The sequence below is a fragment of the Struthio camelus genome, chromosome 2 (genome assembly GCF_040807025.1).
Source record: "Struthio camelus isolate bStrCam1 chromosome 2, bStrCam1.hap1, whole genome shotgun sequence".
Lineage (NCBI taxonomy): Eukaryota > Metazoa > Chordata > Aves > Struthioniformes > Struthionidae > Struthio > Struthio camelus.
This window is the reverse complement of record NC_090943.1, coordinates 97,922,498-97,941,814: the sequence shown is the minus strand read 5'-3', so window position 1 is coordinate 97,941,814 and position 19,317 is coordinate 97,922,498. Positions and strand designations below refer to the sequence as shown.

General features: G+C 41.6%; 1 protein-coding gene across 1 annotated transcript in view; it reads left to right on the top strand.

The window, feature by feature from the left end:
- The first annotated feature begins 2,656 nt into the window (after window positions 1-2,656).
- The window catches only part of RANBP9 (RAN binding protein 9), a 40,818-nt gene continuing 24,157 nt past the window's right edge, over window positions 2,657-19,317 (top strand). The window contains exons 1-2 of the mRNA XM_068931719.1: window positions 2,657-3,239; window positions 11,536-11,647. Coding sequence (XP_068787820.1) covers window positions 2,795-3,239; window positions 11,536-11,647 — 557 coding nt within the window. The 5' untranslated portion in view covers window positions 2,657-2,794. The remainder of the gene's footprint in view (window positions 3,240-11,535; window positions 11,648-19,317) is intronic.

Below are 19,317 nucleotides of genomic sequence, written 5' to 3'. Positions count from 1 at the left end.
TTAGGCCTGATCAGGCTTTCTGCAAAGCAAAGTAATTGCTAGCTGATCTATCCACTAAAATTCTTTGAAACTGTCAACAAACTCCACCCCAAAACCAGTGAGATATTGGTGGACTAGTTCACTTTTTATAGCATTTCAAAAGGCCTTTGATTAAGTCTCTAAGCCAGAAATGACTCAAGCAGCTAAGTAATCACCGGGCAAGAGGAAAAGTACTATCACAACTCAGAAACTGGAGACAGAAGACAAAGAGCAGGATTCAACAGCTAGTTGCTGTGATGGCAGAAGGTCAATGACAGCCTGCTTCAGGGTTGTGTAGCAAGTCTCCTATTGTTGCCGTATTTGCTACTGATCTGGAAAGATGATTGTATTGTGAGACTGTAAAATTTGCAGCTGTCATAATTGTTTCAGTTAAGCAAGACAAGAGGGGAATGTGATGATGAGGAAAACCTAATAAAATGGAATGGATCGTGTAATGGTAAATTAAGTTCAATGCTGAAAATGCAAAATAATGCATGTTAGAGAGGAAAACGTGTACTGCTTCTACATCTGACAAGTTCTAATTTATTTACATCAATTCAAAAGCAGAAACTGGCCATTTATGTAAATATCTACGTGACCTCTCTAATCCAAAAGAAGCTGTAGTCAGAAAACAAATAAGCTGTTAGAACACAGACGGAATAAATAACATACTGATTAACACCAAGTATTAGAATACCTCTATAAAAGAAATTCGTTTTCTCCTCAGGAACAGTGTACAATACATCCCACCTCAGAAAAAGTGATATGGACAAGGAGATTTCCATATCTGCCTCGGGGCATATTTTGAGGAAAAGGCACTTGTAAAAAAAAAAAAAGAGTGTTTTAATGGATTGGGACTATTTACCTTAGAGACTGATAAATGACAGAGGATAAGCAAAAAGAGTAGCAAATAACGTCAAGAGTTCAGCATGGAAACACCTGCTCTCCTGTCTCATTGTACAAGAACAGGAACTCGATGGTGGCAAATTCAGAATGGGTGACTGAAATATTTTTGCGCAAACATAAGTGAGCTTATGACACTTGGCTCAGTCAGGAGCCAAGGCAAAACAGAAAAAAAACCCTGAAATTCAGAAAAGGGTTGGATGTTTACATCTACATTTATGAACATAACAAGATGTCCCAAATCAAAACAGTGAATGCTAACCAAATGCTAAATTTTCTAAATTTAATCTTAAGCTCCTAGGTTTACACTAACCTCTAGATATTACAAATCAAACTTGGACCTACTGGGAGATAGCCTACCAGTGCCAGGATAACCAGGTAGGATCCAGTATGTATTCTGGCCTCCATCCTAGATGTTTCTACTTTCGTACAGTTTGCAGCTCTCTTTGATAGGCTATTTATAGATATCAGATTTTGCCGAGCCATAGATGCTACAAGTCATCATAGAGCTGTCTCATGTGACAGGATATTTTGGTGACTACAGGCACAGAACGATGTTTCGCTTCTTACAAGGCTTTCTGAGTGTCACACTCATATTACCTCATCTGCCATTTCACACAGTGGAAGCATAATTAACCTCCTCTATTTCCTGCTTCTGGACTTGTTCTCCAACAGGCTGGCAGCCGGAAATGGGTTTGTAAAGCGCCTAACATTTCAGGTTCTAGACCCGTCTGTGACATCCCCTTCCTCTTCTGGTGTTTTCAGAGCCAGGCTTTCCTGTTTGTAGGTGTTTCTCTTTCATTGTCACCACGTGAAATCTCAGCGCAGACAACCGCTGACATTAAGTATAGGCAAAAATATTCCTCAAAGCACAAGCCAAAGGAGAAGGGGGGAAGAAGAAGAAAAAAAAAGCCCAACAACACTGCTCTGCTTTTCCCGCCCTCGTCAGTCCAGGAACCCCCAAGCTTTCGAGCGTCTGCTGGGCCATCCCGCTTGGGCCTCGGTTTACTGCCGTCATGGCGACCGCACTCCGGCACGGGGAGCAGGGGCCCGTCCGGCGAGGGTCACCCCTGAGGCGAGGCCAGCCCCTTCGCCATCTCTTTTCTGCATCCGTCTGCGCGGACGGCGGCACAACTAACCCCCGAGGGCGGCGGCGGCGGCGGCGGCGGCGGTGGGAGGGAAGGGGTGTAACCGCCGCCGCCGGCCTCGCGCCCCGGCGCGCGCCCAGCCAACCGCCCCACAACGGCCCGGCCTCGCGCCCGCCGAGGTCCGGAGGCCCCGCCCCTCGCCCCGCCGGGGGAGGGGGAGAGGGAGGGAGGAGGAGGCGGGGGGCAGGGAGCCGAACTCAGCTGACTCGGGGACGCACGGCGGCGGCGGCGTCTCGCGCCGGGGCTGGACAGAGCGCGCGCGCGCGAGGCGCGAGGGGAGGGGAGGGGAGGGGAGGGGAGGGGAGGGGAGGGGGAAGCAGAGGCAGCTCGGCCGCGGCGCCTGGCGCGCGCTCTCCGCCCGCCCTCGCTTCCGCCCGGCGCGCGGCGCCGCTCCCCCTTCCCCCCTCCCCCCCCGCCTCCCCAGCGCTCTCCTCGCGCCGGCAGCTCCCTCCGCTCCGCTCCGCTCCGCCGCGCCGGGGCCTTCCCCCCCGCTCCCATCGCGCACCCCCGGGGGCCGCAACCGTCGTCATCGCCCCTTCCCTCCCTCCCTCCCTCCCTCCCTCCCCCGGACGCTCCGGTTGGGGGTGACCAGCCGTGTAACCCTCCGGCAGCGCCCGGGCCTGCCCGTCGCTCCGCTCCGCCCCGGGCCCGTCCGGTGACAGCCGCGACCGCGGGAGGTGGTGGTGGCGGCGGAGGAGGAGGAGGAGGAGGAGGCCGGAGCCGGGATGTCCGGGCAACAGCAGCAACAACAGCCGCCGCCGCCGCCGCCGCAGCTCCCCTTGGCGGCCGCCGCTCCGCCGGCGGCACCGGCGATCGCCCCGGCCGCCAACGCCGGCCCCGCGCCGGCCGCCGCGCTGCTGCTCCACCCGCCGCCGCCGCCGGCCACCGCCGCGCCGCCGCCGCCCGCCGCCGCCAGCAGCGGGTCGGCGGCGGCGGCGGGGCTGGGCCTGTCGGCGGGCGGCGGCGGCGGGGGCACCAGCAGCGCCCCGGCGCCCTTCCCGCACGGCGACCCGGCCCTCAACGAGCAGGAGAAGGAGCTGAAACGGCGGCTGAAGAGGCTCTACCCGGCCGTGGACGAGCAGGAGACGCCGCTGCCCCGCTCCTGGAGCCCGAAGGACAAATTCAGCTACATCGGCCTCTCGCAGAACAACCTGCGGGTGCACTACAAAGGTGAGGGCCGCCGCCGCCCCCTGCCCGGGCCCGGGGCAGCTGCCCGGCCCGGCCCCGGCGGCGGGCGCAGGAGCAACAATAACAGGAAACAGCACACGCTGCCCTCTCTCTTTCTTCTCTCCATTTTCATGTTGTTTTGTTTCTGGACCCCTAAATGGTGCGCAGTACGGAGCAGGAAGCTCATGCTTTTTCTTCTTCCAGCTTTATTTTCTATCCTTTCCCTTCCCCCCTTTGCTGCCTTGGTGTTTGGGGCGGGCGGGGGGGGGGGGAGCCGAAGGCCGCCCCCGCCTGCTCCTGCTTGTGGAGGGGGCATTATGTAAACTCTCCGACTTCCTCCGAGGATTCAGGTGTCGCCAGAAGGTTTGGGAATAAGGCAGGAGGATAAAGGAGAATCGGAATGACGTGTCCTGTTTATGGTAATGAGCGAGAAAAGAAGTGTGGGGTGGTTGTTTTCTTTTCTTTTTTTTTTTCTTTCTGTCGAGAAGAGTAAGGCTTAAATGGAGTTAAGAGCAGCAAGCGTTAAGCTATTAAACACGGAAATGATGGGGAGGGGAAAGCACAGAGAAAAACAGGTTTTATTTTTAAACTGTGAAAAATGGAATTAAAGTCACTGACTGTAGGCATGCCTGGGCATTGTACAGACTGCAGAGTGATTTCAGGGAAGGAGTGACAATAGGACTTACATGAAACAGGGTGATTTTATAGATTTGTGCTTAACCTGCTTCAGAGTTAAGGTTACGGATCTCCTAAGAAAAGATAAAAATGAAAGTATGTGTTTGTATAAATCAGCAGGAGGTAAGAGTAGAGAAACTTAAGTGCTGATTGTTATGAAATGTCATAGAACCTGGAAACACACGCGTACACGCCGACCTGAAAAAAACACAGGCACATCTGGTGTTCTAGGCCCAAGTCCTAAAGTAGAAGTGTTGGGGATTGAAAACCACTTCTGAGCTGGCTGTGAAGAATTGGATCTTTTGTCAGTCTGTAGTCAAATGAACGTAATGGGAGGGGAAAAAACAACCTTGCAATTACCCTTTCTCAGAGTTTACAGTAGTGAAATTCAAGTGAAATCTCGATAAACATGTTACTGTTTAATCAGAGGAGGAAAACAGCAACACAAACACATGGTAGGATTTGGCTACCATGAAAGGATTAAATGTACTCTATAAGACTTTTTTTTAACAGAGAGGCTTTACTGTTACATGCAAAATACTCTGTTAAAAATGCTAAGTTTAACGCACCACACAAAGCTAATAAATTTGGAGGTTGATGACTAGCTATAGGGCTGGTTTCAGGGAGGCACTGAGTGATTTAAGGACATGTTATTTAGTATTCAACTCCGAATTTCCTGGCTTTTGTTCAGTGTTTTATGACCTTGTATTTTTAGAAGCATTTTGTATTTTCTGGTGCTTAGTGGCTGTGGTGTTTTTCATGGCATGAGCATAGCTCTATGGCCACCAAGTCATTCTGCTTATTTGTTTTGCTTTGACTGACTTTTATTGCTTATGAACTAGAATTTAGAGATGGAACCTCTCTGGTCGGTCAGTGTAATTGTAGAAGTATATTTTCAAGCTTTCTTGGCGCTTTTCCGCTCTTTCCTCTCTTCTGTCTTTTGCCTAAGTGTTAAGAAAATCATACTTCAAAGAAATTACAGCAGGCTGCACGTGCTTCTGAAATACTGGTAATGTTCTGGATGTTCTACCAGAAGTCACGCAGCACGGTTGGTAGGTTATGATAATTAAGCACCTTTACTTAGCTGTTAAATAATAGTGTGAGGTGAAGGCTGAAGAGTTCCTAGATTAGTCCAGAGGAGTGTGAAAAGGAAAGGTGCAAATATAATATGTATGTACTTTTCTGTCTCTTAGCTGCAAATGGGAGTGAGTGGCCCCTTTAGTGGCCCATCTTTTCTTCCTGGTAATTTAATGAAGGTGGCTATTAGAGCAGTGCTATGTATATGTTACCAGCCTGGCACCTGGAGGTGCTAACCGGGCTAAGCAATGAGTGGTATCAGGGCATTCCTACCCATGAGACCTGGGAAAGAAGCAGCACTAAACATCTGCTACCTCTCCTCCCCCCCAGAACCCTCATCCTGAAGAATAAGATAAAAGAGAAGAGAATTAAGAAGGTCAGTGAGGAGAATAGGGAAGACAGAGAGAACATTTCACATGATTTCATGCTACAAATCAATTCCAAGTAGAAGTCTTGAAAGCTTTCAAAGTATCTTCTTGTGGAATACTGGCACTTTGTGTACTTCTGAAGCTATCTAAGCACTGATGAAAGAATGGAAGATGTTTTTCTTAGAAAGGGAATTTGAATCACACATTGAGTATGAATAAAGATCTGTTGTATTCCAGACCAACATAGTCAGGGGGAAGGAGGAAAAAGACAGGTCTGTCCAAAGCTCATAATCAAAAGCAGTTTTCCTGTATTTTCTGTTACCTTAATATATAGGCACCTGTACACTTACCCAAGCTTTCTGTGTTGCCTCCGTAGCTTTCTGACTGTAAAACTCTCTTTCTGGAGTAGTTACTTCCTGTCTGTACCTCACAGGAGGCACTTTTTCTGGTAACAGGTTCTTTTCCCGCACCCCTTGATGTGTTGGGGAAAACTTGCCTCTGAAAAAATCCGGGGGCAGGGGGGCAAAGATTCAGGAAAAACACTTTCAAAGTCGTTTTCTTCCTGTCATTTAATAATTTTAATGTGCTGACTTATTGCCAGCAGTGATACTTTTGTTTCATTGGTCTGTGAACGAAAGAATGGTCCTCTCTTTGCCACTTTGCAGATTCCTTTAGTTTCCTTGCATACCAGTGAACAACTTATATGGAAATGTGAGCTGCATGAAATGTCTCCTTCTACCCGTTGCAGCTGTGATGCTTTGTGCTGCATTTCTGGACCTGAAGCTTTTTGCAGGCGTCTTAGAGAGCGGTTAAAAATTAAAATAACCACAAAAACAGATTGATCAAGAGGTCAAGGTGTAGAGAAGGGAGTGCAGTCAGTATCAGAACTGCAGCTCTTTAAATTTTATTGGGATGAAGAAAACTCAAGGATCACTGTTATATTCTGCCATATTATCTATCAAAAGCATACTGTTATTTAAAAAAGAAAAGGAAAGCATACATGCTGAGGTGGTACTTTAAGGGGAAGGTGCATAGACTGTCATGATGTCTTCCGGAACAGGCACGATTTCTTTGACTGTTACGCTTCTTCTGTTACGCTTTTACAAGTTCCTACTCTTGATTATGAAGCTTTGTCAAAGTCTGCTTGTAGAATACATATACAGTGGCATCAGTGATAACATAGTAAAGACTATACTGAATCATTTTTTTTTGTGGATGAATCTGCATTTCTGTGTTTGCTGCCAGTTACCTATGCAGGCTGAGAGAAAACACTGTTCTAATGACTATTGCTTGTGATTGCTTGTGGTATATTTATGTAAGGGAGAAATGAAAAACAGTATCAAAAAAACCAAATTTGTGTCATTTCACTTAATTGTAACATTAACCATCCTGAGCTGGAGGTAAGTGGTTTAAAAAAAAAAAAAAAAAAAAAAAAGCGTAAAAGTTCAGACCAGTGTATGTTTTATATAAAGCAGTTACCACACAGAATGTGTAACTACTAAGGTAAGACATGTTCAAAGATGTCTTTAAAGACATCTACCTTCAGTAGTTCAGACTTATTTTTTGGACATTCAGAATTAGTGCATGAATCTTGTGGAAAAATGATGAGTACATAAATGTATGTAATGTGAATCTTCCAATAGACACAAGTTACGTTTCCAGCAGGTACTAATCAATGCTATGTTGTATAAGGAAATAACACAGAGTTAACACAGGATTTAACCGTAAAAGAAATCATATGGAATTATGTAAACAGACTAAATCGCTAGTGATAACATCATGGAAAGTCCTGTCCTAGTTTCGCTTAAGTCAGTCTTGTGACAATTGTCCAAAAAAGTTGATAAAAGTTATGCAATTTGGAGTTAGTTGCCATTGCTCGAGCTTTTCTCGTGTGTCACAGGCCAGGAAATCTTGGCCACTCAGAGTACGTTTGTCTTTGAACGGTTTCTAGTGCCAAACTAAGAAACAAAAATTGTTTTGTTTTTTAAGTGTAAGCTATGCCTTCCAATTTCTGTAACAAACGAAAGAGGATTCTATAATAATAATTCTGTAATGTCAGTCAATGATAGAAGGGCAGTGTCAATTCTTCTGGCAGAAAAACACGCTCCAAACAGGTTCAGTACTCACTGTAAGGTACGGTGCAGAACATCTGTTCTGGACACCTTTGTAGCGCTGAGATGTCTTGCTTTGTTAAAATGGGGGGAAAGTTGAAGTAAAATCAGATGCACACCTTTTTTTTCTTGTGTCAGTAAAAGTTTTGCTTATGATTTCAACAGAAGATTAAGCTTTGAGTATGTTATTTCTGTCAATATTAGCAAGTAATTGAACTACTTGTTGGAAATAACTGCAGTTCAGCTTATGTACACTTCGTTTAAGGGTTTAAACTGTACAAACATGCTTACCTTTGTCTAGGTAGACACTCCCGAATTCTGTTGGACTATTCAGTGCCTATGCATAATATGCTTAGCTTTAGGTTCAAAGACTAGATTCTTGAAAGTTGAAATGGCTTCACCAAAGATTCTTTTTTTTTTTTTTTTTTCTGACGTGGCGTTTTCAAGTAGATGGAATTTAAGTTTTGATTATTTTCGATTTAATTTTGCTAAAGGACTGATTATATGTCTTTAGTAAAAACAGCGTGAATGACTAGCTGCTTCAAAACAAAAACAACTTTATTCATGAAGCATGGTAGCCTCGGTGCTGCCGCCCCTAACCTCCCCAGTGCATCTGGCATCTGTCTGCTGAGGTCTGGGTGCTGAAAACAGTTTTTAATGTTAAATAATACATAATTTAAAAATACTCATTTAGGCTTTAACTATAGCTTATGACTATAAAAGATCTCTGTTTTAGGTAACATAGGGGAGGGCAGTGTTCATATAATCTACTTCAGGCGTTTTGGATCCTCCGATTCAGAGGATCAGAGTGGAGTGTCTTGAGTTCCCTTTTAGTCAGAAGCAAAGAAGCGGGGGTTCGGATAACCAAAGAACATGGCAGTGGCATATAAGGTCAAACTAAGGGGCCACCCAGCTCCTGTTGGGGACAGTGGCCCATAAGTGAGTATGAAAGGAAAAATGTAAAAATATGGCAAGCATATATGAGATTTGTGTTTCCCTCTCAGTTTCCAGCCGTTCTAAGCTGAAAAACATCCAGAGCCAAACGCAGTTTCTTAGTTCATTTCTGGCCGAGAAACTTGTCCGTCGTCCACTTAACATCAGCAACCCTAACGTCCTTTGGTAAAAAATTTTGCGGCTCAACTACCTTCTCTGTAAAGAGCCTCTCTCTTGTTTTAAAGCTATCCGATAACTAACTTCTTTTGACGCCTTGTGTAGTCTAACGTAGCTTGGTAATACTGAAGGTCTCAACTAGTGTGTTGAGACAGTTCAGGAGTATTTGGAGTATTTGAAAGTAGCAAACTCCTTGATGCTATTGAATTTGCTGTTAGGAAAAAAAAAACCTGCATGTAGTTAAATAGAAGCTGCATACTGGAGTAGTAAAATGCAACTCATAAGAGACTACGTTACAGGGATAGCAGACTAAATTTATGATTTCTTTTGTTTTAATGGGATGAAAGTAGTTTTGGGCACTGACTTCCCCAAACATGTTGCTTCACCACATGAAATGTTTGGCAATACTGGTAAGGTATCCTGTTACCTCTGCCCCTATGTCGACCTCTTATTTGCAGTGTGACAGCTGTGTGTGGCTGTGCTGTGAACTGGATCAGGGAACTGATCTGCTGCTTAAAAAAAAATCTGGTAGGTTTCTTAAAGCCAGATCACTTAATCAATCTGGTTCATGGTATGTCCTTGCCAATAGCTGCCTGGATTTGGGGAGAGAGGGAGGGAAATGACTTCAGGGAGAGGAAGATGTGCTAAGAATACCTTAGATTGGTATTGCTGCCAGACACTTAGATTGCACTTTCACAAGACAAAGTCCTCTTGGTAATAGCTATACGTTTTCAGTAATATTTGGCTAGTTCCTAATGCCTTGGTATTCTATGTGGAAGACGTGACCAAATAAGGAAACTGACTTGAAGTGAAACTACAGATTGTCAAGTGCATAGAGTAACCAGGGGAACTTCTTTTCAGTCTATTTTAACTGTTCTTAGATTTTTACTTTAAAAATAAAAAATTTTTTTTCCTCCTCTGTTTTTAAACTAAAGTTTCACTTAATTAAAGGGATCTCTCAGAAGTTCAGTGTTCTGCCCATAAAGCTTTGGGTGCTTTATTAGCTGAAGGATTTCTGCATACTTAAGAATGGTAATCTAATTTATGGCAGCTGAATGGTGAGCAGCCAGCACTTGAAAACCTGGCAAACTCGTGGAAGCTCTACTTGGTTATTACCTTGGTTGAGTCAGTCTGAGGAAATAACTTAACAGTGATGAACAATAAAACGTGCGTTCTGTCTTGCGTACGGAGGAATAAATTGCTGGATTTTTCCTCACCTGAGTCTTTTGAAACGAGTATGCAGAAAGTAGTTAATAAGCTTACTGTAGTAAAACCTGTGAGGTGATCGAAGCATCTTTGTAGAAAATAAATGTTTATTAATAACATAGTGAAGTGAGCAGTGCATTTGTACCCAGAAAATTAAGGGTAGTTGGCTAGTTCCCTTAAGATGGTAACACATTGAGGCAAACTAGTTATGTCATAAGAAGTAGATTAAACCTAATCTCAGTGAGTGAAGGATTTATCCTGTGCTAGCAAAGATTTGGATGCAGATGTGGCTACAATGAAAAGGAGAGATTTTCTGGGGCCAGTATATGTCATTTGGTAAGAGGTGGTGGTGCTAGCTCTGCAGGTAGAGAGGCTTTTGTTGTTATTTGCACTACAGGACTCTGTGTCTAGTTATTGTGATAGAGGTATAGCAGTGTAGGTCAGCTATGCCTAATCTTTCTGGCCAACTAGGCCATCTATCCTTTTCCTGCAGTTTCTTCCTTGTCGTGTGACTGGACTTGTTGCACATGTGAGATAAATTTAATTTGTGCATGAGAAATGATTACAGCATTACCTAGAAGAAGTGTTTTTTCTTTGCATGCACAGATCAATTGCTATGCAGGTGCAGTAGACCTCCTGTCCGAATTGGAGACGACAGCTGGAGTGCTGCAACCAGAGCGATTCATTCACTGCACTCAAAACAGTCTTTTCTTCCAGGCGTGCCTCAGCTCCACGCTGAGAGTGGGCATGGGGTCTGTGTGCATTATTCTTAGGACAACAGCAGTCCGTTTGTAGTTACTGTCTTATTGAAATACCTCCTGCCGGAGTCCGATATGCCTTCTCCCTTGGTCTTTTTTCTATGTCCTGTTACCCAGTGTATGCCCTTACCACAACTGTTGAGGGGATTCTGGTATGCCCAAGAAGTACTGGGCTTGTTGAAACAGGTGGCTACTAAAACAAGTCATCTGGCCAGAAGCCTGCTTCAAAGTTGCCTTTGGGACAAAGGGCTGTGAAGAAGACAGCGCATCTGATGTGTTTGTCTTGGTGAAGTATAAGTGGCTTTTGGGTTTAGGTTGAACGTTCCTAGTGTAGACGAAGGCTGAGATTGGGCATTCTTGTAGCAGAGCTGTTATATAATAGGGCTTATAAGAAAAGGGAGTAGGAGCTGCATTAACTTTGTTGCAGGCTGTGATGTTAATACTGCCTTGAAATAGCATTCAAAACATGGAAATGTGTTACCTGTCATACATTCTATATATAGTGACTGATGTTTGTTTACATCGAAGGACATCAATATTAAAGTATCTTTAAATAATTTGGAGATTCAGAAACAGTGAGCATTAGCTAAAACTTGGTTGTATGATGCTTCAGTCTATAAAAAGGAGTAAAACCTGTGTGTTTGAGAAACCATACAGTGCTTTCAAACTCCGGTAGGCTTGTGAATTATGTGACTTATTACTGTGAAGTTTCTTTTCCAGTTTCCCTTCAAATAATAGTAGAACCTTTTAGAGTAACGTATACAGAATTTCTTCTGCCATGCTTGGGTGAATGGCAGTGCTAATGCCTAGGATAGGAACTTAACATTAGAAGAAAATATTCTAGCCTGCAAGTGAGTCTAATTAGAATATTATATATTACTTGCTCATAATGTAAAACTTTGGTTTTGAGTAGTTGGCGTATATACTGTTGAGTTACCTTCTACAGTTGTCTAAAATACATTTTCATTGTGTTTTGAATGTAATTCTCTTTCAGGTCATGGGAAAACTCCAAAAGATGCTGCTTCTGTTCGAGCTACACATCCTATACCTGCGGCCTGTGGAATATACTATTTTGAAGTTAAAATTGTCAGTAAGGGAAGAGATGGGTAAGCATTGAATGCATTATTAATTAATTTCTGCTTGACATACTCTTTCACATAATCTGTCTTTTAATCAGATGTCTTTGGTATCAAAACTTTTTTTTCCCTATCTCACTACTTTTAGTATAGCTTACTTCATTATTCACAAGATGTGGCACTCTGGTGTTTGGTAGCTTTAAATGAATTGCTTGTGGTATTAATTATCCACAAATCAATGCACACATTAAAACTACCACAACGGCGTCATTTCATTTTCTGTTTTGGGTTAGGGTTTTAATGACTATAGTTTGAGCTTGCTCATGCTTTTAAAGGTGTAGTTTTTTGACTATATGGTTTTACAGACATTCAAGTAATTTCTAAAAAGCTTTTATAGTGGGCAAAAAACCAACTTTCCTCCTCAGTCCTATCTTTTCCTGGATGCCATATTAATTTTAAAAAGGAAAATTCTAGCTACTTGCTAGTGAATGGTAATAGGAATAAGGAGGAATGTTAAATGTTCTGATAGGTGCCTGGGAATTAGTGATCCGATGGAAAGAACATGAGCTGATGAGTAAGTACAGCTGCTGCTTCCCAGAATCCATTTGAGTTATGAATCTCTTAAAGTGTAGGTGATGGTCATGTTTAACTTTACTGAGGCAAATAGCTTCCCTGGGAATATCCTGAAGTGGTAATGAAATCTTTTCTAGACCACTTTGCTTTTCATCTTCCTTTTTTTTGTTTTTTGGTAGAGGGTATGTTTTAATACTGAGACATTGATTATATTGCCTGTATAGGACTTATGTAAGCAATACGTCTTTCTAATGTGCTGTAGTATTTACTGTGGTAGTACTTAAAGATTCCGGTCAGAATTGAGTATCATTGTCCTAGGTACCGTACAGTCATGTTGTAGATGCGAATGTCCAATTGTGAAAACAAACCTTGAGAGAAGGAAACTATTCCGGAGCTCTTTGGTTAAAGTTCAGTACGTTTGTCTTTTCTTTGTCTGTCTTGCTGCTGTTTCATTCTTTCATTCTCCCTGTGTTCTGGAAGTCTTTTCTGCTTCAAAAATAATAATCAAACTTTTTGGTTATTGCGTGGTATAGGGATATTTTGAAAGGATAACCTCTCAGTACTTCTGCTGCCTCATAGGGGTACATACGATAGTTTGTTGTTGGTTCTGTTCCCAGAGTTCTCTCTGGGAGAGGTCTTTGCTGTGAAAATCTTACGCCTGTAGCTGCTTTTGTCACACTGTAAAGTTCTAATTACTTATAAGATGAGACGATAGAAGTTAGCATTTCAAGTAATGTTGCGCTATCAATTTTAGGAGTACCTTTGTGTTTTTTACTCCTTAAATCTTCAAAAATTTTTGGCCTGCTATTGCCAGTTAAATAGAGGTTCTTATTGTGATTTGCCTAGTGATGCACATGTCTCTTCCTGAAATATATTTGTCAGCTTGATTTGGAAGTTAGCTTTTTTGAAATTATTTAAAATGGTGCGCATATCTGCGTGGGGAGGAGGCCGTCATTTTACGTAAGTCATCTGACACTTTACCCTTGGAGCTTTTCCTGTTGCTTTTTAGCCATTTCTAAGTCATGGTGGGCAATCCTGCAAAAGTATTCTAATGAGGTTATAAAGTAGAAACTCTTTGAGTAAAATATTTCAAGGTTTTATACTTTAAATATTCATTTGTGAGCTCCACATAGCTAGGACTTGAGAAGATACCTGATGAGATTGTTTAAAAAATACAGGGGTACTTTTTTCATTTAATAATAATAGATACTGCCTTGTCCTTGCTTCAGTCTTGTGACCACCTTTTCAGTGTCACTTTATGGACATATCAGCTCATTATGTAGCCAACGATGTTCTGTTTTCTTCATCGTGTGAGGTAATATGGATGCTGAGGAATGCTGAACATGGAGCCGACGCCGTATCTAGCTTAGCTGGTGAGGAGTGGGAACTGACATATGGACCCTCGCCGGATGCGTGTATCTCTGGACCCTGTTTTCAGGTCCAAGAGGTCTTTGACTAGATACAGTGTGAACCTGTTACAGTTCTATGCTCTGCTGCATCCAAACTAATAAATTCTGCTGAAATAAGTAAACTGGGGAATTTAATGCAGAGACAGCTGTGTAGGTCTGCAAAAGCAAGTTTGTGTCTTGTAGGGCTTGTTCTTTCTCACTGCCTGTTGTGTTTCACTGGGCTGGCTCCATGCACAATCTTTCCGGTTTGTTTTTCTTTACTTAACATCTGGTAATAGGACCACAGTCTAGGAGGAATTAGTTTAAACTCTTTACTTACCTCCCGTAGCAAAAACATCTATTCGCAAAGCGTAAACCTCGCCATGGAAGCGGTACTGTTTAAAATAATAAATCCTATATTACCAAAAGCAACTCAGATATCTGTGTATATGGCTTCAGTACAGCTTGCAACCTTCATAAATGCCAGTGGATAGTTCAGAGCTGTTTATTTGGGGTTCCCTTTGGTAGTGGCTTTTTCTTTTTTAATAAACTTAGCTTGAAGTATTTCATCAGTGAAATATATTATATGGGCAAGTCTAGCAGCGTTTTTATAATTTGTGTGCTCTGTTCGGTGTGACTTGCCTCAAGTCATGGAAAACCTTTTACTAAAAGCCTGGTCTGGGAGACTTATTGTTTGTACTGCTATAGCACTTGGCAACCCTAGTCCTGGAATATGGTCTTGCATACCTTAGGATTGCTGAGCAATCACAAAGATGACTCTCCTTGACCAAAGGGGGTACAGCCTTTCTTGGTAGAGGGCATAAATACAGCATGGCTTCCAGTATGGGCATAAATACAGCATGGCTTCCAGTATGGCTTTTCCTAACTGTGTCTGTATGAGAACAGCATTGGTTTTGTCACACTAATAACCCAAGTCAGTAAATTCTGTATATATTGGGAGTTAAGAGAAGTGTGGAGCCGGAATTTGAATACAGGAATTTTGTGGACGTTTGTGATAAACTCCTAGGCTTTAGGGACACTTTGTAAAAAGCATGAAAACAGGCTTGCTAGAAAATAACAAATGTGTATGGAGGTTGATGTAGATCAGATGAAGACGGAAGTTTTTTTTTTTTTTTGATGCTGAATGCGAGGGCATAGGGCATAAGGCATAAGATACCATGCAACAACTACTTGTGACAAACAAGAAAGAGGGAAGTGAGAATGAAGCTGAAAAGTAGTAAGGTTCAAATATCTTTGACACGGAAACTGTCTTGGTATTTGTATGGTGTTTGGCACAGAGGGCCCTAAGGTCCTTTATGTGCTGCTGCTGCAATACAGATATGTGAAATAATTGTCTTAAGAATTTTTTAAATCTCTTAAAAGTGCTAACTAGCTGTCATGTTGCTCTGTAAATATTTTCTGTTGTGCTGTATTTCTTCAGTTTTTCTTCCTTATTTTTTTGCCTCTTTTTGCAGTCTGAGGACCTCGATCTGCTTACATTTTCCTTTTGTACTATTTTTTTAATTTTTTGTTCTGTTCTGCTTTGTTTTGTTTGGCCTTATGTGGAACATTGCGAGCAGGGATGTGCGTGATGGGAGATGGTAGCAGTAGATGAGTAATGGATGTAGGTATGGGGAAAAGTACAAACATGATGATTAAAAGGCATGATAGGAAGAACGGTAGTAACTGCAAGTTATATCCTGTTCTCTGTTGGTAGCTCCAGTTAATAAAAAAACAAACATGACTACAACAACTACTGTCAAAATACTCTGATACAGCAGGGGAAACTAAACATAGCTGTAGCTTTAAATTACACTTCTTAAAACTCCAAATGACTGGGTTGCAATTGTTTTACCAGAGAACCAGAAGTAACGTACTGACTTTTTGTTCTGTAATTTCTTCATACAGTGCTCAGGGGGATGAGATAAACATTGCATTGTCTTTTGGATACATATCTCTCTCTCTCTCTCTCTCTCTCCCCCCCCCTTTTCTTTTCTTTTCTTTTCTTTTTTTAAGTCTAAATTTCTAGGTTAGGAGCCAGTTAGCTAAGATTGCCAGTGATTAGATTAGTGATCTAGGAGTTGGAATGAATGAGTGTGTGCCAAGTTCTGTAGACATGTTCTTGATGTAAGCCTTAGTCCCTAAATGTGTTATGCTACCAAGTTATTTACTGTCCCCTCAATTTCCCCAAATGATTGTGGTGGCCATTTTCTTAGCTAGGTAGGTAAATATGAATGCGGCTCTTTTTCCAGCATCTTGCAAATTTTGCTTTCAATTTTCTGATGCTGCTTTTTACTGAGTTCAGTTCTACTAATCTTTTACATGTATAGGTCCTCTGACTTTATGGAAAGGGGTAATGCATCTTCTGCCTTACAGCCCCGCAGTGAACATTTTATTTCAGGTACAAGTTAATGTTTCCCTCTTATACAATTTAAAGATACTTGCAGGAGGCTATCATAGTTCCTGTGAAAAATACAAATCTTTAGCTTTGTGCTGCTTGTGTGTGTTAGCTTTATGCTGTTTCTGAGGGCATCCTTCTTTAGTTGTGAATAGCCTTCTATAATTTCTCCCAATTAAGGGTCTGTGAGCTTTACTGGAACCTGTGGTTGCGTTTTTTGGCAGTCTATTCTGTTCCGCTTTCAAAGGGGCTGTCTCAAGGGTATCCAGTGACTACCTGGCTTTTCAGAAGCAAAATACTGTCCCATTGTTTTAAATGATATATAACAAATGTGTGTGTAACTTATTGTGCGGTCATCCGTTTCCACACCAATTTCAGTTTTAGGCTTTTTGGCTCCTGGAACGAATCTGACAATGGCTTTTGAATGTTTACAATTTTTACTTTAAGCTGTAGTTTGAACACTGTAGTGATTTGGCCACGAGAAGTAGTGTTTGAACGTTCATTGGGTTCTTTTTCTTGTGCCAGTTTATAACTGTTGTGCCAGCTACACAGTAAATCGGTAGCTTATTCTCCAGAAGTTGACCTAAGAGTGAGTTATTTTTCAGCCAGATTACTTCTCCAATATGGCAGCTTGTGTGGCTTTGTGAGTAGCTATGGCAACATAAGAGAGAGGAACTTGTGCAAGAGTGAGCATCTGGACTCAGGTAGGGTGGAAATGATAGTTCTGGTCATGGTAGCAGCTTATACCCACTTAATGATAGTTGAAGAACAGCTTTTCTTTTTTATTTTTATTTTTTAACTTTGAGGAGAGACTCACTGCTGTCTGTTTTCTTTACTGGGAAAGTGAACTCTGGGAAAATATATTTATCCTCAATGTCTTGACTTTCTGTCCGTTCTTTACTTCGTTCACTGATTTGTAAATACAATTATTAACAGTGGGCAAATCATAGAAATGTCACTTTATTTCTGGGTGGTCTATACGGCTTTTAGAGCAGGTGAGGAAAATGTGTGGCTAAAATCCAAAGTCCTCTAAGCAGGTGTGCTTTTCTGAAGAGAAGAATGAAAACAAGCATTGTAAGCGGTGAGTTGTCTAGAAAAAAGTGGAAGTTTAGAAAGGGTTTAATCTTTTAGCAAATGGCACTTAGAATAGCTTGCATTTCTGTGAGCATGGTTGTTTAGTCTGTAGTGTGGTAGCACTGGTGCAGATCTTCATGAGCATGCTTTATATTGCATGCGTAAGTTCTACTGAATGTTCTACACTAAAATAATTGTTAGCACCTCATGCAAGTTTTCATCGTGCTTTTTTGCTAAAGCACTGTGAATAAGGCTTTAGATACCTGTTGGATGGCTGTTTGTTATCGCTGACCATACAGTCAATCGTTTGTTGCTTTGGCAGTGCACAGCAGTGTACATCATGTACGTGATGAGGTGGGTGTAGAAATAAAAAAGGACGAACTGTCTTAAAGCATCAAATCCCATGAGCACAAAGTTTAAGTTTTCATGTGACACTCTTGCCTGTGTTCTAGTCCGAGCTGTTCTAGTGTGTTGAGTGATGTTTATGCAAAACCCATGTTTACTGTCTTTTAGAGCATGTATGTGTGTAGCTTTAAACAGAGACCATACTTTCTTATTTTGAATGTTGCTTCTGTTGCAACAAGTTGACTTTTCCTTTAGCATCCAGTATGCCCGTTTTCTTGTTCCCAACAAAGCACGAACTAGTAAACAAAACACGGAACAACTTCAGCTCCTGCTTTTATTTGTTTTTTATGATACTAATCTAACCTGAAAGCTTAGTGCAGTCTTAAGACCTACTTTTATAGTTTTGATATGTCCTCCAAAAGCAGTTGTCAGTCTCTTGGCAAAACAGACTTTTGTTACAGTCCTGTTGCCAGGAAGGTCTGAAGTAGCTTTCTTGCATTAGTACCTTTTTTTTAAATTGCAGCAGGTGCAAGAGGCGATTGGATCTTGAATCGGGACGGGTATATTCTCTTACACTCTACCTATACTTAATTTTTTACCTGAGCGTATAGGACCAGACGTTTGAGAAAGTGGGAAAGAACTGCAACTAAATATGTAAGAGGATTATTTGAGAATTGTGTTTCATTGATCAGAGATGTGAGGAACTGGAACAAAAGAGTGCTATTTCTTTGATGTTTTCTAGAAATAAAGATTCCTAATTTTGAAAAGAAAGACCAAGAGACTGTATTTCACTTCTTGATTCTTGCATAACCTTGTTGTTGTTGTTATTGTTAATCCTTGCTTCTGAGGTTCATTCACACAAATATAGTACATAGATACTAATCTTACTGCAGATCTGACATAAATTACCCTCTCTATGCAGCTATATTTTTCTGGCATTATGTTACCCAAAAAAGGCTTTTGTGCTTAGAAGTGTCACTAGAGAGAAACTGTGCAACCTCAAAAAGTCAGAAAGGCTTCCGAAGGTTAGATCAGTAAAGTAGAATCTTTCTAAGAACACTATAAGAATTACAAGGAAAGCATAATAGGAATAATAGTTTGAAGCACTATAAAGGATGATTGCCTGACTTTTTTTTTTTTTTTCCTTCCCCTTCCCCTCTATGTAGAACTGGATTCATCTGAAACCTGGGCTTATCATGTTCAAAATACTGTTTCCTTGGAAACTTTCCATAAAATTAAACTTGTTTTCCGTTTGAAATGAAAGACTCAAACTGTCTATGGCATATTTTGAAACATTTAAATAGAGAAAAAATTTAACAGCTCACTTCTTATTTTGATTGTGTAGACAATAAGACTCTTGGATTAGCATATTCCCACAAAATTTTAGTGCAGACTAGCTATATTAAACATAGAATTTAGATACCTTGTTAGTGTGCTGTATTTCTGACCTAAAAATCTAGTATCAGTGAAGACAAAGTAGGAAGCTAGAGGAGGACGTTATTTGAACTTTCACATCCTTGCAAGTCCATCAATTGCAAAGCCTCTTAAAATGTAATTTAGTCTTAACGCTTTTACAGATACTGCAGGGTTTTTTTCTACTTCTACCTTTTTAGTTATTTAGCAGTCCAACAAACTGCACCTGCTGTATAACTGACATTTTTCAGAATATGTGTTTTGTTTTTCTTAGTTGTCAGCTCATTTGAAACATCAGGATGTTATCAGTTGCCTTATTTGTGGGTGTAAACGTGTCTTAGTGCTTGGACTCGGTTGCCTTATGTTCCATACAGATATTTTGGTAACTTAGGCTTTACCACTGTATGTGCTGTGTTTTTTTTTTTTTTTTTAATTTGTAGCCTGTAGGTCAAAACAAGATCAGAAACCAGCTTGATTTTTTTTTTTTTTTTTATCATCACAGAAACAAC